The sequence below is a fragment of the Euprymna scolopes genome, chromosome 35 (assembly GCF_053919585.1).
Source record: "Euprymna scolopes isolate OS-2025 chromosome 35, ASM5391958v1, whole genome shotgun sequence".
In the NCBI taxonomy this organism is placed as follows: domain Eukaryota; kingdom Metazoa; phylum Mollusca; class Cephalopoda; order Sepiida; family Sepiolidae; genus Euprymna; species Euprymna scolopes.
Genome location: NC_136516.1, coordinates 15,024,202 through 15,048,007, shown reverse-complemented (window position 1 = coordinate 15,048,007; position 23,806 = coordinate 15,024,202). Strand labels below are relative to the sequence as shown.

The following is a 23,806-nucleotide window of genomic DNA, read 5'->3' as shown; positions in this document are numbered from 1 at the left end:
TCGACCCCTGTTCTTCGAAAGAGAACTGACGTCCAGCGGCCATTATGTGAACCTCAAATATAAACAAGAGAGTCGCCAATCTGATAGGCCCTGAACTGGCATCTAAGCTTCAGCCTCTGTCCCATCGACGAAACGTTGCATCCCTCTGCCTGTTCTACAAGTATTTTAATGGTGAATGCTCTGACGAACTGCAGACACGTGCCCCCATGACATAGACACCCTCAACAAACCCCAAACAGTAGAGATCCCTAGATGTAGAAGATCTTTCTACTCCAGTAGTTTCTTCCCCAGAACCGCTAGACTCTGGAATTCCATTCCAGGTCCCTGCTTCCCCAACTGTACTGACATGCAGAAGTTCAAGTGTAACGTGAACCGACATCTTGCTGCCCAAATCCCAATATAGTGCCCCAGTAGCTGCTGCTCCTGATAGTAGCCCCCTACACCACAGTGGCAATTTGCCTTGTTTGGGGTGAAAATGTAATTAAAGAAAACAAAAAAAAAACAAGTGTTTACGATAACGCAAAAATATATAATAAAATAAATAACACAACGATATGAAAATCGAAACATTTATCGAGTAAAGGAAGTATCAAAATATAATTTAATGTATTAATATAATTTCTTTTCAATGAGTGATTCAACTGAAAATAAAATAATATGATAAAAACACAAAACATTTATAGATTGTTTTTAGAATTATTTTTTTTTTATAGTAAGGTTGTATAAAAATGTAGCAAAATATAATTTTAAAAAACATGAAACATTTATAGATTGTTTTCAGAATTATTTTTTTATAGTAAGGTTGTATAAAAATGTAGTAAAATATAATTTAAAAAACACAAAACATATAAAGATTGTTTTTAGAATTATTTTTTTATAGTAAGGTTGTATAAAAATGTAGCAAAATATAATTAAAAAAAACATGAAACATTTATAGATTGTTTTTAGAATTATTTTTTTATAGTAAGGTTGTATAAAAATGTAGCAAAATATAATTAAAAAAAACATGAAACATTTATAGATTGTTTTTAGAATTATTTTTTTATAGTAAGGTTGTATAAAAATGTAATAAAATATAATTTAAAAAAACATGAAATATTTATAGATTGTTTTTAGAATTATTTTTTTATAGTAAGGTTGTATAAAAATGTAGCAAAATATAATTTAAAAAACACAAAACATATAAAGATTGTTTTTAGAATTATTTTTTTAGAGTAAGGTTGTATAAAAATGTAGCAAAATATAATTAAAAAAAACATGAAACATTTATAGATTGTTTTTAGAATTATTTTTTTATAGTAAGGTTGTATAAAAATGTAGCAAAATATAATTTAAAAAAACATGAAACATTTATAGATTGTTTTTAGAATTATTTTTTTATAGTAAGGTTGTATAAAAATGTAATAAAATATAATTTAAAAAAACATGAAATATTTATAGATTGTTTTTAGAATTATTTTTTTAGAGTAAGGTTGTATAAAAATGTAGCAAAATATAATTTAAAAAAACATGAAATATTTATAGATTGTTTTTAGAATTATTTTTTTATAGTAAGGTTGTATAAAAATGTAGTAAAATATAATTTAAAAATACATGAAACATTTATAGATTGTTTTTAGTATTATTTTTTTTTAGTAAGGTTGTATAAAAATGTAATAAAATATAATTTAAAAAAACATGAAATATTTATAGATTGTTTTTAGAATTATTTTTTTATAGTAAGGTTGTATAAAAATGTAGCAAAATATAATTTAAAAAACACAAAACATATAAAGATTGTTTTTAGAATTATTTTTTTATAGTAAGGTTGTATAAAAATGTAGCAAAATATAATTAAAAAAAACATGAAACATTTATAGATTGTTTTTAGAATTATTTTTTTATAGTAAGGTTGTATAAAAATGTAGCAAAATATAATTTTAAAAAACATGAAACATTTATAGATTGTTTTTAGAATTATTTTTTTATAGTAAGGTTGTATAAAAATGTAGCAAAATATAATTAAAAAAAACATGAAACATTTATAGATTGTTTTTAGAATTATTTTTTTATAGTAAGGTTGTATAAAAATGTAGTAAAATATAATTTAAAAAAACATGAAACATTTATAGATTGTTTTTAGAATTATTTTTTTATAGTAAGGTTGTATAAAAATGTAATAAAATATAATTTAAAAAAACATGAAATATTTATAGATTGTTTTTAGAATTATTTTTTTATAGTAAGGTTGTATAAAAATGTAATAAAATATAATTTAAAAAAACATGAAATATTTATAGATTGTTTTTAGAATTATTTTTTTATAGTAAGGTTGTATAAAAATGTAATAAAATATAATTTAAAAAAACATGAAATATTTATAGATTGTTTTTAGAATTATTTTTTTATAGTAAGGTTGTATAAAAATGTAATAAAATATAATTTAAAAAAACATGAAACATTTATAGATTGTTTTTAGAATTATTTTTTTATAGTAAGGTTGTATTAAAATGTAGCAAAATATAATTTAAAAAAACATGAAATATTTATAGATTGTTTTTAGAATTATTTTTTTATAGTAAGGTTGTATAAAAATGTAATAAAATATAATTTAAAAAAACATGAAATATTTATAGATTGTTTTTAGAATTATTTTTTATAGTAAGGTTGTATAAAAATGTAATAAAATATAATTTAAAAAAACATAAAACATTTATAGATTGTATTTAGAATTATTTTTTTATAGTAAGGTTGTATAAAAATGTAATAAAATATAATTTTAAAAACACAAAACATATATAGATTGTTTTTAGAATTATTTTTTTATAGTAAGGTTGTATAAAAATGTAGCAAAATATAATTTTAAAAAAACATGAAACATTTATAGATTGTTTTCAGAATTATTTTTTTATAGTAAGGTTGTATAAAAATGTAGCAAAATATAATTAAAAAAAACATGAAACATTTATAGATTGTTTTTAGAATTATTTTTTTATAGTAAGGTTGTATAAAAATGTAGCAAAATATAATTTTAAAAAACATGAAACATTTATAGATTGTTTTTAGAATTATTTTTTATAGTAAGGTTGTATAAAAATGTAGCAAAATATAATTTTAAAAAAACATGAAACATTTATAGATTGTTTTTAGAATTATTTTTTTATAGTAAGGTTTTATACCACCTTAAAATGTAGCAAAATATAATTTAAAAAAACATAAAACATTTATAGATTGTTTTTAGAATTATTTTTTTATAATAAGGTTGTATAAAAATGTAGCAAAATATAATTCTAAAAAACATGAAACATTTATAGATTGTTTTTAGAATTATTTGTTTTATAGTAAGGTTGTATAAATATGTAGTAAAATATAATTAAAAAAAACATGAAATATTTATAGATTGTTTTTAGAATTATTTTTTATAGTTTATAATTTAAAAAAACATGAAACATTTATAGATTGTTTTTAGAATTATTTGTTTTATAGTAAGGTTGTATAAATATGTAGTAAAATATAATTTAAACATTTATAGATTGTTTTTAGAATTATTTTTTAAAGTAAGGTTGTATAAAAATGTAGCAAAATATAATTAAAAAAAACATGAAACATTTATAGATTGTTTTTAGAATTATTTTTTTATAGTAAGGTTGTATAAAAATGTAGTAAAATATAATTTTAAAAAACATAAGACATTTATAGATTGTTTTTAGAATTATTTTTTTATAGTAAGGTTGTATAAAAATGTCGCAAAATATAATTAAAAAAAACATGAAACATTTATAGATTGTTTTTAGAATTATTTTTTTATAGTAAGGTTGTATAAAAATGTAGCAAAATATAATTTAAAAAAACATGAAGCATTTATAGATTGTTTTTAGAATTATTTGTTTTATAGTAAGGTTGTATAAAAATGTAGCAAAATATAATTAAAAAAACATGAAACATTTATAGATTGTTTTTAGAATTATTTTTTTTAGTAAGGTTGTATAAAAATGTAGCAAAATATAATTAAAAAAAGATGAAACATTTATAGATTGTTTTTAGAATTATTTTTTTATAGTAAGGTTGTATAAAAATGTCGCAAAATATAATTAAAAAAAACATGAAACATTTATAGATTGTTTTTAGAATTATTTGTTTTATAGTAAGGTTGTATAAAAATGTAGCAAAATATAATTAAAAAAACATGAAACATTTATAGATTGTTTTTAGAATTATTTTTTTTAGTAAGGTTGTATAAAAATGTAGCAAAATATAATTAAAAAAAGATGAAACATTTATAGATTGTTTTTAGAATTATTTTTTTATAGTAAGGTTGTATAAAAATGTAGCAAAATAAAATTTAAAAAAACATGAAACATTTATAGATTGTTTTTAGAATTATTTTTTTATAGTAAGGTTGTATAAAAATGTAGCAAAATACAATTTAAAAAAACATGAAGCATTTGCAGAGTTTAAAGAATTTTTTTGTGTGGTGTACAGAAAGATTATTTAAAAATCTAGCAAAATATAATTTTAGTTTACACGCACTTTTTGAAAAGGAAGAGTTATCGACCCCTATTCTTTGGCTGGCAAGTTATATCTGTTAGCCGTTTTTGACACTAAAATACACACATTCGCCTCATATCACTGTCATGCAAAAGTGCCGTCTTAAGTAATTCGTAATTGTATTTTTTCAGTCGCCCACACTGAGGATTGAACCTTCAACCTTCAGGAGAATATTACATTTTACAATTGATTTTTCCAAGCACTCTAACCACTACACCAGAGATCCTTGTGGATAAAGCTCGAAATTCCATCCAAATTCCCAAGTTCAACAGAAACATTCCTGAGTTCGGCAAAATACACCTGAAGATGGTCGGAGGTTACATCAACCGAAACGTGAAAATCACACCCAAGATGAGAACAGTAGTCCAAAAATAATAGGAGATAACTCAATTTGTACTTTTTGGGGTTTTTTTTAAGTCGCTTGAGTACTTCTCCATTATTAGAGCGAAATTCAAAAATCGAAATATTGAATTTCAAGTAAAACCAACGAAATCTACTCAATAATCGGTACTCCTGCAGTATTTTACCCACCGATTTCACGATCTTAGCCGAGCGTTGATCGACATCCGTCGGAAAACGCCGGAACATGGCGAGCGGTACGATACTCTATCAGCCAATCAGGGCGCTTCAAACGAACGCGCAGCAGATGAATAATTTTCATTGAAATTACACACATAGCGTTTCATTTCAGTTATTTTATTGTTCAAAGTAAAAATACACAGCCTTTCATTTCAGCTATTTAATTTAGCGATAAAAAAAACAAAAAAAACGGGAGCTGTTGGAAACATATTTATACGAATTTATGTGGAGACAAAAATTTGGACACAACCCTTTTGTCTCCATAATAAATCAAATCGCGGAAGGCTACCCGGTTTGGGAAGGAGCTTCTTTCCACATCCTCTGAAAACCCTTTGCTCCCTACTTTGCCTCTCTACAGTCAGTAGAAAATCTTCCAGTCGGAACTAAAGATAAACAGTAATTGTTGTCCCCCCCCAAAAAACATTACTGAAAAAAAAAAAAAAAAAAAAAACATTGTTGTTACTGTTTAATAACGTTTTGTTAAAAACACAAAAAAAAAAAAAACATTGAAGTGTTTATTACTGTTGCTTACCCCCCCCCCAAAAAAAAAGCTATCGGAAAACAAAATGAACCAAAAAAAAAAAATATTCAACAAAATAAATTTATTTTACTTTAAAAAAACTTACGGTAAGTGTTTGTGATTTATTTTATCCAAATTTTTTGTATTAATTTTATCCATTTTGTTGTGTGTGTGTGTGTAATATCTTTTCCTTGTAATGTTGTTGCTATTCACATACTTTTAGCGTTCTTGCACCGTAGCTCCGAATTCTCGGCTTTCGTCGGCGTTAACGCCGAAAGCGTTCGTCAACGCTCGGCTAAGATCGTGAAATCGGTGGGTAAAATACTGCAGGACTGCAGGAGTACCCAATAATCATTTCGCAATAGTGAACATATCCAAAGATTACGAAAAACACTACGGTTGAAAATGGAAAGTTTTACTAAGAAGAACAAACAGAAGAAGAGTTCTTATCATAACAGGGGAGGTAATTATTTTATGAAAATTTTGATAATCTTATGCCAATTTTTACAAGTTTTCAAATATGCCAAACAACGTTTTCATGTCACATGTCCTAAACAAATATGACACAGCGTTTTTTTTTTGGTTTTTTTTCTCGATAATGCTTGAAAATTCAGTACTTATTCAAATTGGTACTTATGGCGGCAATTAAAAAGGCGTTGTTTTACAATTTGTCATTGTTCCAAAGGAGACAACGCTCTTTTACTAAGAGATTCATTAATTTTTTTCATCTTATAATTTAGGATGCTATTAATGCTGTCAGTAAGTTTACACGAGCGATTTACAAAAACATACTTTTATGTTTTACGTTCTTTTTTTTTTTTTTGGAAGAGAGTATTCAATTATAGAACTTGGATAGTTTTTAACAGGTGCTTCTGCAGTTTAATTAACCATTTTACCGTAAGTAATGTGCCGATATTACCCGAGCAGAAACACTGTTTAATATTTCACAAATATTATGTTTACATTGGAGGGGGGGGGGCGTTTATTGTGTTGTGTGGCACAAATTATTCCTTGTAATATATAATATTCAATAGAGCATTGCTTGTATAATGATACATACACAATCTGCATCAATTAAAATATCATGTTTAAGTGTATTGTATGACCGGGCAATGCCAGGCATCTAGCTAGTGTGTGTGTATATATATATATATATATATATATATATATATATATATAGTAGCATCCAAAACTAAGGGATACCTCCAAAAGTCGCAATTTTTCCAATTCTCGATTCCAATTAATTGTCCCAACTAGAATATATATATATATATATATAAAAATTTCAATTAAATTTACCAAAATAATCCAAGATGGTAAAATTAAAGTATATTATAAATATTAAAGAATTAATATTTATAAAGTTATCTCAGCCAGATGTAAAAGCTCGATAAAACCAAATAGGAGATAGAGCTTATAATACGAGCAAACAGTTAATAAAACATGTTTAAAAAACACTTTGAAATGAATTAAAAACATATTTAATCTGAAAAGGAAACAGTAGATAAGTGGATAGTCCTTAATCCGCAGAGTTTCGAAGAAATACTTTCCTTCTCATCAGAGGGTAGGAATTAGCAAAATGCGGGACTGGATTTTGCATGCAAAAGTATTTGATGAAACAACAAGTAAGTCAAAGATCTTACTTGATGAGAAGGAAAGTATTTCTTCGAAACTCCGCGGATTAAGGACTATCCACTTATCTAGTGTTTCCTTTTTAGATTAAATATGTTTTTAATTCATTTCAAAGTGTTTTTTTAACATGTTTTATTCACTATTTGCTCGTATATATATATATATATATATATATATAGTCATCCACATATAGTACTGTTTCACAGCTCATCAGTGCGGCTAGACAAGCAACTACCTCACACCAAGATGGAAACCCAACCGCCCAAACGACAGTCGGAGCTTCTAACTGTTGCGCTATTCAGCTGCTGCTCTCTATATATATTATATATAGCTAAAGGAGCCTGTTTATATATATATATATATATATATATATATATATATATACATATATATATATACTAAGGACAAAATTTTAAAACCTAATATTTGTTAGAAATAACAACTGTGAAAAGCTGAAATTTTGACGACTGGTAGTCGTTATCATCCATAATAACATACTAAAATTTGAATCATTTGCAAAGGATAGAAAAAGAATTATAACAATTATTTTCAAAATAGGAACTTTGTACACATGTCTGAAAGACTATTCGTTTGGTCAGCAGTTATAATACTCTGACCCTTGGAATCTACCAATATGAGAGACAACAACCCAGTCAGAAGACAAGAAGACCACGGAAACAGCATTGGGGTTGACAATTATTGTTGAGAGGGGAAGTCCACGGTTGTTCACCAATATTAGGGGCGATGATGTTGTTGAATGGGGGGGGGGAACCATGTGATGTTATTACACATCCACTATACATGTGTTTTGGGGTTATTGAGGGGCAGGCATAGTTATAGATTTGTGTTAGACTTCTTGCCCACTGACTATCATTTCTTGTGGGCTTTTTTCACAAAAATATATGCAGCCGAAAATGTTTTTCAAATGTCCATCGAGTTGAAAGCTTCAATATTTTATGCGGCTGTAATATATAAATTGTGTTTATGAATTAAAAAAAAAGTAAAAAAAACAAACAATATTTTTATGATTCAAATAATAATCTTTATTCAGATAATTTACATTAATTTATCCCACCAAAACTTGATCTTGTGTCATTCTTGTAAATAGAATTCTATCCATCCAGATTTTATTTGCAATTCTATCCATCTATATTTATTTGCAATTATGTATGCAAAAAATTCCTGCAAAATTTAATTTTTAAGAATCAATTTTTTTCTAAGTATTTCTATAATAAGATCAGATCAGTACTTGCTTTCGTATTCTATCCAAAAACTTTCGTACTTCCTCTTTATCTTAGGTCAGAGATTTGACACATTCTCCCTTCTGTGTATTTCTAGCAGCAATCTAGACTGTCTCGTCCTCTTTGTATCTCTTCTGCTTCTCTCCCCATAACGGGTATCGAGATGTAACCATAACCTTCCCAAAAGTCAAGAATAACAAGGGAAGTTAGCTCTTCTAAAGCTCTTCCCCTCCCTTTCTCAAGTTCCATTTCCATCTTCTAGTCATTTTTGGCACCAAATTTGGCTCCCCACATTGAATGTTGATTCTACTTCAGTTGAAACAGTGATGTTTTACAATTTTTCTTTTTTCAACTGGTGCGAAAATCTCCACAACCTTCTCAGAGCTCTTCCAAAAGGAGAGCAGAACCACAGATAGACAGGGGATAACCCCTTGATAAGGACAATCCAGGGACTTGATATCAAATTTTATGCTGTGATCCAGATAAAGTAGCTTTATAATCTCATTTCTAATTAAAAATATTGTGCCACCGTTTAAATGTAGTTGCGCGAATTGCCGAGGCAGGGGAAAGCTAAGAAGATGGAGAGAAAATGTTTTTGATTAGACATCTAACAGTTGGGAATCCATCAACCAACTTACCCTGGATTGGAAGGAATGGTGAAAAATAAACCATGTGGGTTCGCAATCCACACCAAGTGGAAGATGCAACTCATGATGATGTCGATTTTATTGGTCCAAGAGTACAAGCTTATTTTTTATTTAAACTTAAAACAAAAACAGGGTTTGTATTACTGTACACATAGATTAGAAAAAGTTGTCAAAAAACAAATATATAACAAATAAATGTTATCAAAGGCAAGATAAGTTACTTTTCTACCAAACTGGATATATTTTTCGTGTTTTTATTCAATGTAACATGTTTATTTAGCTCGAAAAACATGCAGTGTTTACCGATGTATTGGAAAATTCAAAATGGCGCCCAACTCTCTCTTTAACACGGTAAGTTTGGGAAAAGGTGTTATAAATAATAAACTAGACAAAATAATATTAAAAAAACACCCAATATATGTCAACTTATGTCATGGTAACATATATTGAGCAAATTTCTAACAGTATTTTGTCTAGTTTATTATTTATAACACCTTTTCCCGAACTTACCGTGTTAAAGAGAGAGTCGAGCGCCATTTTGAATTTTCCAATACATCGGTAAACACTGTATGCTTTTCGAGCTGAATAAACATGTTACATTGAATAAAAACACGAAAATTATATCCAGTTTGGTAGAAAAGTAACTTATTTTGCCTTTGATAATATTTATTTGTTATATATTTGGTTTTTTGACAACTTTTTCGAATCTATGTGTACAGTAATACAAACCCCCAAAACAATTGTATGCACAAAATAAACTTTACTTTAAGATAACAATACAGAGGGAAAAAATAAAATTATTAACTAAAGAAAGCTAATAAAAATAAAAGTACTCTAAGTCTGCATGTGTTAAGCTTAGATCAACTAATTATTCGACATGTTACACAAAAGAGCGCAACCTTGTCTGAAAGAGTAACAATTCATCTGATTGGCTAATTAAACTAAGCACCATCTATATAAAAAAAAAACATTCAAGGTAACATGCATTCTAGCCTGATGATTCCCCTATGGAGATGAAACGCAAAAGATTTTGTACAGCTCATAAATTGCCGTATATTTTCATAACTTGCTATACATATGAACATGTACAACAGCGATACTTGTGTGGATATAGTTTGATCATTAACTATCCATCACTACAATCTCATTGGGTTTGCAAAATTGAATCTGATTGAAACTTTGAAGTTTCTCACATTTGGTATATATATTATTCCTTAATTGGAATTCATTTTTGAGATGAGTATTATATATATTAATTTATTTTTATTTCAGACTATTATTCTCATCTTTATTAGTTGTTGTTTTTCATCTTTTATTGGTTTGTTTATTCACAACGTTTCGGCCAACTATTCCTCTGGCCTTCGTCAGGTGGTAACCGCGACAGATAGGAACTTCAAATCTCCTAACTGCATTCTCAGCCATCACTGCCATGAATTCCAATTAAGGAATAATATATATACCAATCAGTATGGACCTAACTATGGAAGATCAGATAATAAATAAACGTGGATTTATAAGATCAAAGAATCCAACCTTGATCGCCCTTCGGGGCCTGTGGCACAGTTGATAGAGACGTTGAATCTCTACAGTTCCAGATGAACATTGTCTGAAGATCGCGGTTTCAATCCCACCCAAAGCGTGCCAGAGGTTTACTTGGCCAAAATGTGGTGAGACAACAACTACGGATGGCAGTGATGGCTGAGAATGCAGTTAGGAGATTCGAAGTTCCTATCCGTCGCGGTTACCACCTGACAAAGGCCAGAGGAATAGTTGGCCGAAACGTTATGAATAAACAAACCAATAAAAGATGAAAAACAACTAATAAAGATGAGAATAATAGTCCGAAATAAAAATAAATTAATATTTCTCACATTTTTTTCAAATTTTCTTATCATTTTGTTCTACCTGAGGCTGGGGCATCCTACTGGATGCCAGACATTTACCCACTATCTCATACATCCCAACCAAGAGATTCTTTTATGATTCTAACATCCCTTTAAATGCAATTGTTTGTATCTCTCTTGCACTTCGTTCATTGGGTATATTTTCCAGGTAGTTTTTGAAATTCTTTTTAATGAGTCTGTTTATTTTTTCTATAATTGCTAGAATGATAAAGATCTTCCTAAGATTCCAGTTTCTTTTCATGTTGTCCATAAGACGCTTATATTTCATCATCTTTTCAGTGAATAATGTGTTCGTGTTTGTGAGTTTAAATGACTCCAAATTGCTTCCACATTTCAAAAGGTCACAAAGTTCATTCTTCTTTGTAAACTAATAAAAAAAAACAAAAAAAAATTGATGATTTGATTTATTTATGAAGAAACTGAAATAAATTTTTATTAATTTACTTTTGTAAAAAGCAACCAATAAAAACAATGGTTCTTGTTCAGAATTTCCCCTATATTTAAAAAAAAAAAAAAAAAAAATCTGTATGATGTATATACCAATGATGAAAGAAAAATATTATATTCCAAAAATCATATAAATTGATCAAGTAGTTTTATTTTTATAAAAAAAAATATTTTCAAGCGATTAATGGGAATTCATAGACTTTATAACATAAATCTTGCAGGTTTAAATTATGTTGAGTTATCTACCATTGATTTTTTTAGACCGTTTGCAAAACAGCGGACAAGATAGGCGTTTTTGGTTACTAATAAAATTTGATTTGTTTCTCTTTAAAAATAAAACTATTTGATCAATTAACATACTTTATACAGAATTTTTTTCATTTTTGTTTTTTTAATATAGGAGAAATTCTGGCCAACAACCAAATTTTCTTTAAAAAGAGATAATTATCTCAGAAAAAAAAAAAAAAAAGGATTTTAAAAATATGTGGTCTAAAGGCATCTTTAAAGTGTAGTTTTACAGATCCGAGAATTTTTATGAAAAAATAGAAAATTAATTTTTAAAGAGTGTTTATCTATTGTGCTGGAATTTTTTGCAAACATTGATGCTTCTTCATTATAATAGCGAAATTTGAAAATCAAAATATTGCTACAAAAGAAACAGGAGAGTTCGAATCGTAACAATGGAGGTAATTACTTGTTGAAAAATTGGAAAATCTTATGCCAATTTAGCTAAACTCAATTTTTGCTAATTGTCTTTGAAAACTGTTTTTTTAATAATTAATTTTCTAACTTATTGTTTTTCGTAATTTTTGGATATGTTCATTACTGTGACATGACAATTAAGAAGATACCATTGGTTTTGCTTGAAATTCAATATTTCGATTTTTTAAATTTGCTATTATAAACACCAAATCCATCGTCATAAAGTTGGTAAGAAGTCCTTGTAAGAATTCAGTCCTTTTACTGTGATATTTGGCATTATTTTTGCAGAACCTTGATGAAAGCATCCCTTGGAACATTGATGTTTCCGATTTTCCGCATTTTCTTTTTTCCTTCCGCCTGTTGCCGCAACAACTTCATCTTACGAGTAATATCTCCGCCATACTGTGAAAATGAAAATGAAAGGCAAATTAATAAATGTTGATGACTAGAAAATTTTAAATTCTGTTATGTAAAAAGAAAGTTTGTTTTTTTCTGTCACTCTTATGAACCTTACAGATAGTGATTTAGTATGATCTTATGGTAAAAAAAGAAGTTACTTTAATAATTTTTTAATTTGTTCTTACCAAATTAATTAATAATAATAATAATTAATTTGTTCTTACCAAATTAATAACAGCAGAAAATTTTTTTCTTCCATTCAAGAAATTCAAGGGAAATAACTATGAATAGTTTTAGAACTAAAATTGAAAAGTATAGAAATTAAAAAAATAAGGGCCCTTCTGCAGAAATCCTCCTATATCAAAAACAAAATTTTGAAAAATCTGTATTATGTACATACTTGTGGTGGAACAAAAATGCCATATTCCAAAAATCACATAAATTGATCAACCTCCAGAAACATCTAACTTTATAATTGAATTTTATTCAATGCTGCCAATACCAAGCTTGTTACCGTCAATAATTACAAGAATCTTAACCACCAATTGCTATGGATAAAGATACATTAACTGAAAGTACTTCTTTCAAACTCCTCCACTTAACGTTCATAGGGAACATAAGTTGCATCAGATACATTGAGAGCATTGCCAGGGTCGCTGCAAGGAAAGTGGGCTCTCTCTACCATGCTAGAAAGTTACTTACGCCTGAAAGTATCCTGTACCTCTACGAGGCCACCATGTGCCCGTGTATAGAGTATTGTTGTCACATTTGCGCTCGTGCACCTCACCTGCTACTAGTCTCTCATTCCTGGACAGGGTTCAAAAGAGAGTCGCCAATCTGATAGGTCCTGAACTGTCATCCAAGCTTCAACCTGTCCGATCGATGAAATGTTGCATCCCTCTGCCTGTTCTACAAGTATTTTAATGGTAGATGCTCTGACAAACTACAAACTCTTGTACGCCCTCGACATAAATAACCCCAACAAGCAGCAAAATCCCACCCCTACACAGTAGAGATTCCTGGATGTAAGAAAAACTTCTAGTCTAATAGTTTTTTCCACAGAACTGCTAGACTCTAGAACTCCCTTCCGAGTTCCTATTTTACCAACTGTACTGACATTCAGAAGTTCAAGTGTAATGTGAACAGACATCTTGCTGCTCAACTCCCTACATAGTATCCGTGTAACTTATGTCCCTGATAGTAGCTCCCTATATCAAAGTGGCACTGTGCCTTGTTTGGAGTGAAAATGGAATTAAAAAAAAAAAAGAAAAAAAAAGTACTTTAGCGACTTTGTGATGGGCCTTTATAATATTAGACCAATGATGATGATATACATAACTCTTTAGGGGGGTTTGTAGCAGCTGTTCTAAACATGATTGCTCTCTCTTTTTTATCATCCAGAAAAAAGAGAAAGATTTGCTCAGCTTATCCATTACATCTCATTAGTATCTTCTGATCGCAGCGGCCCTGGCAATATATTTTAAGTAGAGTCCTACTTCTAAGCATTTAACTTCTAATGGAAGTTTCCACTTTTTTGCTTGACCTACCTTAACACGGAAATTCGCTTATCTTGCTACACAAATATTTGATGATCAAAAAAGAATAAAATTTGAGAGAATAAAAACAAATCAAGACTGAGGAAGATGGTGAAGATGAAAATGAAGAAAATAAAGACAAAGATGAGGTAGATAAAGATGGTGATGATGTAAATGTGGGAGATGAAGATAATGAGGAAAACAGAAATGAAGATGAAGAAGAGGATTAGGAAGATAAAGACAATGAAGAAGATAGTGACAAAGTTGAGGAAGATGATGAGGAAGATGAAGATATAAGGACATTTTTTTTTTGTCTTCAAATAAGATGAGGAAAACAAAGATGAAAAGATAAAGATGATGAGGAAGATGAAGACAATGATGAGGAAGATAGTGACGAAGGTGAGGAAGATGAAGAAATAAGGAAACTATTTCTGAAACAAGAAAATCAATTTCAAAAAAAGTTCAGCATACTAACACATTTAGCAAGGACATCTTTCTTGAGAGCTGTGATATCCTCGCGGGCCAATATTTTACCCCCGACCGAAGCCTGGATGGTGATTCGATACAACTGCCGAGGGATCGTATCTTTCAATTTGCTGCACATTTTTTTGGCTACTTGTCGAGCTTTGGAGATGAAACAGATCATTGTCAATTCATCCACAGGATGGCCGTTCAGGTTAAACACAATCTGAAAAATAAATGAACAAATCATTAACAAGCTTCTATCTTTACATCATCAACGCTCTGATCCCCTTCTGGCACCAATTGAAATGAATGGCTTTCGTTTTGTGGAGGCTCTATGTTTTGACAAGCTTCTGAGTATGACCTTTATTCCTGATCTGAAATGGAACATGTACATCAAATCCGTTGCCAAGGTTGCTGGAAAAATAGTAGGATCATTCTACCGCTCCAATATCTCACTGCTGATACAATTCTCTACCTGTATAAGAGCCAAATATGTCGAAGCATGGAGTACTGTTGCCACATCTAGAAAGCACTTATCCTGCCTTGATAGAGTTCAAAACAGACTTTGTAGTCTCATAGAAGATGTCCTTTTCTCTTCCCTGCAAACTCTATCTCACAGAAGAGATGTTGCGAGTTTGTCTCTGCTTTATCGTTATTTTCATGGAAAGTGTTCAACTGAACTTCAATCTATGGTCCCCCTCGCCAAACTTTCACAAGAAACACTCCTCTAGCTGAAAACACTGTTAATAATTCCCCCCATTCTTTATCTTGCCTAAACGTAAATGTAGATTCCATGAACAAAGGTTCTTTCTTAGAACTGCATGCCTGTCGAATTGTCTTCCGTTTTCCTGCTTTCCAGCTGATTACAATATGGTTGTCTTCAAATCCAACGTAAATAAGTTCTTGATGAGCCGTTCCACTTAAGTTAACAAATTTACCGAATTTTCATTACTAATGATTACTATACTGTCCAATTGACTACTGTACACTTTTAACCCTTATCCTCGAGTGGTCTCTGGGCCTTGATAAGTGGTTATGCCTATGTAAAAAAAAAAAAGAAGAGTAATCCCGAACTTAATATGTCCCATATTATCTAGCAAGTTATGCCACATCCTTTGGTTCATCTCAAATACTGCTGTTCATTCTCACTTCAACATAAATGTGACTCAGAATAGTGAAACAAGATGCTGGATCTTCGTCTTTATGGAGTTCACCGCTGGAACTGAGATTGACTTGATGCAATAGATTCTCTGGATGGAGCCGACCCAACTGCTCCAAGGTGAATGTCAAAACAAGACGAGAAAGAAGAAGGTACCCCCCCTCTCCATCTCATTGGTGCATTGTTGAATCTCTGCTTATTTTACAAGAGCTTCTACAGAGTATGCTCTCATGGGTCCCCGATAAACTTAACAAACAGTGACATCCTTGTTGATGGGATCGCTTCTCTCCTATAAATCCAACTCCCAATTCACAGTAGTCCATTATGTCTCAGTTGCAATTTGCCTTGTTTAGGGTAAATTGAAGTTTTTTTAAAAAAACTGTCATTTCATCTGTTCAGCTGAAACAGTCACCAGTACAGCTGGTTTGTATAACTTAGTATCGTACAATAGTGAAATAATCATAAAAATTGACTTTTTACATTCATGGCGCTATATTTTAGCTGATCCTTATAAGTGAGCATGCCCGTCAACAACTCCTCCTCTGCCCTCAAAAAAAAAAAAAAAGAAAATAAAGAAAAATCTAATCTTTAAGGTGTACGTACCTGTGATGGAAAAAAAATATTATACACCAAAAATCATGTAAATTGATCAAGTAGTTTTGAACTTGAGAGTAACAATAACTAAGAGATAATTTCACACTCCCAAATTGAGACATCAGTGTTACGTCATTGTGTCGGTCGGCACTTACCCTAATCGGGTTTAACTAGTTTCCTCCAAAGGAGAAAGTTTTATGGGAGTATGAAATTCACAAGTGGTTCCCGGTCGCATGTATATCTCCGTTAGGGAAGATGACGACGTTAGGTTTTTGCAATTCTTGCAGGGAGGTGTCGACGTCCTTCTACATACAATACCTGGACTTTCCAAATTGGTCACCCATTTTAGTAATAACCAGGCTCAACGTTGCTTAACTTTGGTGATCTGATGGGAACTGGTGTGTCAACATGATTATGCCGTATAGTGTTACGTCATTGCAAGCACATAAATCAGTTTTATTGTGACATGAAAACTGTCGCAATGCTATTTTTAGTCCAGTCGCTGTAAGTATCGTAACCAATTCACAGTATCATTTAGAAGCAGAATAATTTCCCTCGATGAGAGTTTCTTCAAACTTCTTGCCTTCAAAATTCTCTTCTTACTTGTTTTGGTATACAGAAATTTAAATGCAACCTGAAAAAGCATGCCCTTATAAATCTGGCCTCAAATTCACAGTGGCCCTCTCAATACGGGTACCTCCAATTAACCTGACAAGTGGTGGGGTCCCGTCCCTTTGCTGTAGAGGTCCTCGGATACTGGAGGGCTTACTGCTCTAGTGGCCTTTTTTTTTTCAATCTGCTACCGCTAGAATCTCCTCCTTCTTCCTCGTTTCCCCAACTGTGCTAGTGTGCAGAAATTTAAATGCAACATGAACAAGTATGCCCTTAAAAATCTAGCCTCAAATTCATAGTGCCTTGTTTGGTATCAACAAAAGATAAAATAATAACAAAAAATTTTAAAATTATAACAATAATAATTTTTTTTAAAAATAATAGCAATAAAAATTAAAATATTTATATTAATAATAAAAATAATAAAAAAAACTTTTTTTTTAAATATTATAAAATAATAATAAAAATTTAAAAAAATAAAAAACAAAAAAATAAATTTTTTTTAAAAATAACAAAAATTAAAAAAATTAAAATTAAATACCAATTTAAATAATAATAATAAAAATTAAAAAATTATACAAATTTAAAAAATAATACAAATGTAAAAATAATAAAATTTTAAAAAATAATAATTTAAAAAATAATAATAAAATCCAGAAATAATAGAAATTTTAGTAATAAAAAATTAAAAAAATGACAATAATAAAATTAAAAATGAATAAAAATTTTAAAATATTAATTTAAAAAGTTAAGTAAAATTTAAAAAAATAGAATAATTTTTTTTTAAATAATAAAAATTTAAAACATAAGACAAAAATTTTTTTTAAATTAAAAAAATAAAATAATAAAAAATTTTTTAAATAAAATTTTTTAAAATAAAAAATTAAAACATTATAATAAAAATTTAAAAGATAATAAAAATTTAAAAATAATGATAAAAATTTTCAATAATAATTTTTTTTAAATGTAATAAAAATTTAAACAAAATATAATAAAAATGTTTTTAAAAATGATTAAAATTAAAAAATAATACAAATTTTAAAAATTAATAAAAATTTAAACAAAATATAATAAAAAATGTTTTTTAAAAATGATTAAAATTAAAAAATAATACAAATTTTAAAAATTAATAAAAATTTAAACAAAATATAATAAAAAATGTTTTTTAAAAATGATTAAAATTAAAAAATAATACAAATTTAAAAAATTAATAAAAATTATTTTAAATATAATAGAATTATTTTTAAAATGATAAAAATTTTTAAATAATAAAAATTTACAAAAGATAAATGTTTTTAAAAATGTTAAAAATTAAAAAATAATAAAAATTTAAGAAAATATAATAAAATTGATAAATGTTAAAAATTAAAAAATAATAAAAATTTAAGAAAATATAATAAAATTGATGATAAAAATTAAAAAATAATAAAAGTCAATAAAAAAATAGAGTGATCGTCTACAAATGTTTGCTTACCTTGACAAGATTCGATGACACGAATCCATGATCCTCATAATCAAAACTGAAATAGAAACAAAAAACAACAAAGTATCATACCTTTGTTACAATTCAGCAGATCATCGACATCATCATAGAAATACAGAGAGTATCAACAAAATCATCATGGTCTTCAGAGACAATGGATACCCTCTGTAATGACAATTGACATGTGCATATTTCCTGTGACTGTTGACCTGTCTCTTTCATTTCTTCCTTTTCCTCCTCTTCTTACCTGGACCCGATAATGAACAGGTGGGTTTGCACATGGCTCAGCGAACACAAGCACGGAACAAACTTTCGCCTGCACACATGCATGCATTTTCGAGGTAAGGAGAGAACTTGAATGCCTACTAGACACTATCCTCGAGTGTCTAAGGTCTCTCTGTACAGGGTTTGTCAGAACAACCTGGCGTGAGGATACTTTTTCCATAGAAGTAAACCCTGACCAAATATTCAAAATTACATAGTATTCGCTGCCCAAATAAGATCTCCTCACTATGGCTAACCCACATTAGCATTTACAAGGAATGGTGCACCTTCTCCCAGTGATGTTACCTCAAGTAATAGCACAAAGCTGAATACTCCACCAGACTAGATAAATTTTTGTCCTAGAATCCAGTATGACCAAGAGACTAAAATGAAAGATATACTATGACATATGAAAATGGTTAATTGGGGAGAGGAAAATTATGTTCTCAATTTCTTTACTAACTCAGTGTTTGAGATATAAAGAACTAAAATGGAACATTCGATTACCTATGTATCTCATATAGACTTCAAGCGTTAGCCCCAGGTAAGGGGGCCCTTGATTTCTGAGAACTCTGACTGACGTAAAATAAAACATAAGAGAGGTAAAAGAATTTGATTCCGTCACAAACAATATCTTTATTCACAAACATTTAAATACAACAAACTTTTCTGAACATTGAGTACACACGCATTTACACACATGTACATCACACGGATGTTATTTTTTTATTTTTTATTCCATTTTCACCCCAAACAAGGTACAGTGCCACTTTGATTGAGGGGGCTTCTATCGGGGACATAAGTTGCAGGGACATTATGTAGGGAGATAAGCAGTAAGATGTCTGTTTACATTGCACTTGAAGTTCTACATGTCAGTGCAGTCGGGAAAGCAAGAAGCTGGAAGGGAATTCCAGAGTCTAGCAGTTCTGAGAAATAAATTATTACAGTAGAAGCCTTTCTGACATCTGGGGATCTCTACTGTGTAAGGGTGGGACTTTGCTGCTTGTTGGGTTTGTCAGGGGTATTTATGTCGAGGGAGTACAAGGGCTTGTAGTTCGTCGGAGCATCCAGCATTAAAATACTTGTAGAACAGGCAGAGAGATGCAACATTTCGTTAATAGGACAGAGGTTGAAGCTTAGATGACAGTTCAGGACCTATCAGGTTGGCAACTCTCTTTTGAATCCTGTCCAGGAATGAGAGACTAGTAGCAGATGCACGAGCCCAAATGTGACAACAATACTCCATACATGAGCGAATGGTGGCCTTGTAGAGATACAGGATACTTTCAAGCGTAAGTAGCTTTCTAGCACGGTAGAGAGAGCCCACCATCTTCACAGCCGCCTTGGCTTTATACTATGTTTGTAAATAAATATCTTGTATACATTGTATTCAATATCCTGGATTCAAATAATTAAGGTCAGAGTTCTGAACACGTTTTATTTTCTCTACAGATCAGTAACCCCAATCTCCAACATGATGCACATGTTTACAACCTTGAGCAAGTTTTCTTTTTGTCAGTCTTTTTTCACTCCAAACAAGGTATATTGCCACTTGGAACATAAGGGATTACTCTTTAGGATCATATCTAACAGGGGACTGTGGGGAGTTGAGCAACAAGATGTCTGTTCACATTACATTTAAGCTTCTGCAGGTTAGTACAGTTAGAGACGCAGAAGACAGGGAGGGAATTTCAAAGTCTAGTAGTCTGAGGGAAGAAACTATTAGCATAGAGGACTTTCTGGCATCTAGGGACCTCATCAGTGAAGGGGTGGAATTTTGCTGCTTGCCAGATTAGTTGCGAGTATTTATCTCGGGCAGCACAAGTGCTATGAGTTCATCAGAGCACCTACCATTAAAGTACTTGTAAAACAGGAAAAGGGATGCAAAACTGTGGTGATGGACGATTGTGTGGGGCCTATTAGATTTGAGACACTTTTTCGGACTCTATCTAAAAATGAGAGACTAGTGATAGATGCATCAGCCCAGATGTGATAACCATACTTCATACATGAGCAAATTGCGACACCTTGTAAAAAGATAAGATATTCTCTGGTGTGACTAATTTTCTAGAATGGTGAAAGGAGCCCACCTTCTTTGCAGCAGCCTTGGCAATGTCCTCAATGTATTTGTACTTCAGTATATTCTGTTAATCCATATATGATGACACAGTTAAAAAATCAACACCTAATCCGGCAAGATTTTGTTTTCAAGCATGTGGTGAAGTATACACATAATCCAATAATGCTATGCAGACACGTGTGACAACTTAAAAAAAAAAAAAAAAAAAAAGAAACAGTGTTAAAAATAATAAGACTTGCACCTTGTACCTTGCATATCCTGAAGTTACAAATTTGAGATTGTCAAAAAAGTCCACCAGGATCTCATTCAGAGGCAACACAGCCGTAATCATGATGCGATTGTCATCAATATTCACTTGCTCCTTTAACTCTCCTCGACACTCCTGCATAAACAAGAACAAAAAAAAATTAAACATTAGGTTATTTTAAAAGTTGGTGCTTATGTATATTGGTAATCTTCTAAATCAAAGCATTTTAGGTGAAAACATTATTACGTATTACGTATGAAAGATTGTTTATAGTTTTTCATGATTGAACAATATTTTTAGGGAATTTATTTCTATTTCAGCCACATTAATTCTTTTGAACAAAACACACGCTTGAGTCAGATTATTTTCTGTTCCTTTCTCTCACAACGAAACATTAGCTCATTTGCCTAAGCAGTAGCAGTTGTTTTTTTCTTCTTTTTTCTTTCTGAATTGACAATAAGCTCACATGCGAACAAAGCAACGTCCAAAAAAAATCCGTCTGTTTATCTCGAATGTTATTTTTCACAACGTTTTAGTCGTTGTAAACTCTGAACTTCTTCAAGTCTATTTTATTGAACTCGAGAATCTTTCTGTTGAACTCAGGAATCTGCACGGAATTTCAAATAGAACCCTTTATTTAATCCATGGAGGTAGCATGTTCTCATTCCATCAGACATGACTGGGTAGAAGTCTCAAGTAATTTGGCAGTTTTGAATGTCGTCCTTACCAAAGATTGAACTTCAACCTCCAGAAGAGTGTAACTTACAACTAAATTTACCAAGTATTTTATCCACTATGTCACGGGTTACATGGCATAATTCAAATCTAGTATGTTCCACAGAAATACTCTTACTTGTGATGTTGGCAACCTACACAGTCTCTCTCATAAGTACCCAATGTTTTTCTAGAAAGAATTCAGACTCGAAAGATATCATAGAAAGCTAAAAATCATCTGATTCTGAATGAATAATAAGATCATCATCATCATTGTTCTAATTCAATCAAAGGATTTTAATGGACGTGGGGGGATCAGAATTTTATTTAATTTTCAATTTTGGCGTGATTATTGAGGCTCAACTACAGCTTGAATAAGACCACCATCTTGTTTTGTTTTTTTTTTCATTCTAATTCGACAGCCTTTGTGTTATCTTTATTTTAACTAAAAAATACTTGAAACTAAGTGAAATCAACAAAACTTATCCAAGTAAAAGAGAACTTAAATACCTACTAGACACTGTCCTCAAATGTCTAGCGTTCCTCTGTACAAGAGTTTGTCAGGACAACGTGGCATGAGGATATTTTGCCAAACAAGTAAACCCTGACTAAATATTCAAAATAACAAAGTATTCAAAGCCCGATTAAAATCTCCTTACACTGGCTTATACGATGATTGGAGCATTAAAGTGATATTCCTATTTACGTGCCTCCCCACAAGGGAAGAGTTAGACACATGGTTGGTTTTTAAACTGGGGAAAATCCAGCTCTCCAAAATGGGTCAATCTGGATAGGAGCAAAAAATTAAAATTGCCTCAGTCATGAAGGACCTCTCCTCCACTGATCGAGTACAGAAAAGGCAAAGTGCTCTATAGTAAACTAAGTTAGATACTCCACTACACCAGTTGAATTATTGTGTTGGAATTCAGTAAGACAAAGAGACAGAAAGAAAGACATACTATGACGTAGTTAACTGGCCAATAAGTAAAAGGAACATTTAGATTACTTATTTTTTTACTAAACCTACACAGGGATTGGTGCATTTTCTCTAAGTGATACTGCCTATAGTAACAACACTAAGCTGGATACTCCACCAGAATAGATGAATTATTGTTCTGGAATCCAGTAAAACCAAGAGACAAATAGAAATATATACTATAACTATGCTTAAATATGATATTTTAATTTGTCCAGATTTCGTATATATCATTATAGAGTCATGATTTCAAAAAGTAAAAAACAAAAGCATTTGGATGCCATCAGATAGAATCGAAATCGAAACCGAAACTGTAGCATTCAAAGTTGGTAACGTTACCACTGTACCAACGTGACACACATATGAACTGATCAAAAATTAAAAATAAACTAAGATGAATGTACAAAATCTATAACGATTTTTTCAATTTTTATCCATTTTTGACCCCCTTAAAAACTATTTTAACCAGCTAAAGACCCATAAAAGAATGGTCCGTAAAAAAATCCATTATTATAAACCAGAAAAAATTGAAAAAAAAAAATTAAAAGAAAAAATATATTAGGTTGAGAAGAAAATTCTTGCGGAATTTTTAATTTTGACTTCAAACGATTTATTTTCAAATAAGTTTTTGTTATAATAACTTTACTTTATATATCATTTTAAAGAGCGTTTTTTGCTCTATCTAATCGTTTAAATTACAATCGTTTTAAAACAATTATGCCTTCTTTTCAAAACGTTGAATAAAAGATGAAAAAATAGCAAATTCGCACAATTTTCTTATTTCAGTTCAAGCTAGGCCGAAAAGCTGCAGAAACAGGTCATATCAACGAAGCGGCGTTTGGCACAGGAACCACTACTGAACACACAGCAGAATGGTGGTTTAAGAAATTTTGTGGCAGCAACAAGAGTCTTGAAGATGATTAGCGTAATGGTCGGGCATCGGATGTTGACAACGATCAATTAAGAACTTTAGTCGAAGCCAATCCATGCATCATTGTTCGAGAACTTGCTTCTGAATTAGACGTAATGTATTTCCAACTACTTGAGAGAGATTGGAAAGACAAAAAAACTTGATAAAA

General features: G+C 30.2%; 1 protein-coding gene across 2 annotated transcripts in view; it reads right to left on the bottom strand.

Annotated features, from left to right (window-relative positions):
* Nucleotides 1–12,303: 12,303 nt before the first annotated feature.
* Nucleotides 12,304–23,806, bottom strand: part of LOC145259702 (translation factor Guf1, mitochondrial-like) — a 63,087-nt gene continuing 51,584 nt past the window's right edge. Inside the window, exons 15-18 of one of the 2 annotated variants that reach the window (XM_080117375.1) lie at nt 21,039–21,172; nt 18,438–18,483; nt 14,609–14,821; nt 12,304–12,601 (exon numbers count right to left, since the gene is read on the bottom strand). In XM_080117375.1, the coding sequence (XP_079973501.1) occupies nt 12,476–12,601; nt 14,609–14,821; nt 18,438–18,483; nt 21,039–21,172 (519 nt within the window). In that variant the 3' untranslated portion in view covers nt 12,304–12,475. Of the gene's footprint in view, nt 12,602–14,608; nt 14,822–18,437; nt 18,484–21,031; nt 21,173–23,806 lie in introns of those variants that run through there. The other variant, XM_080117376.1, reaches the window with a different exon arrangement.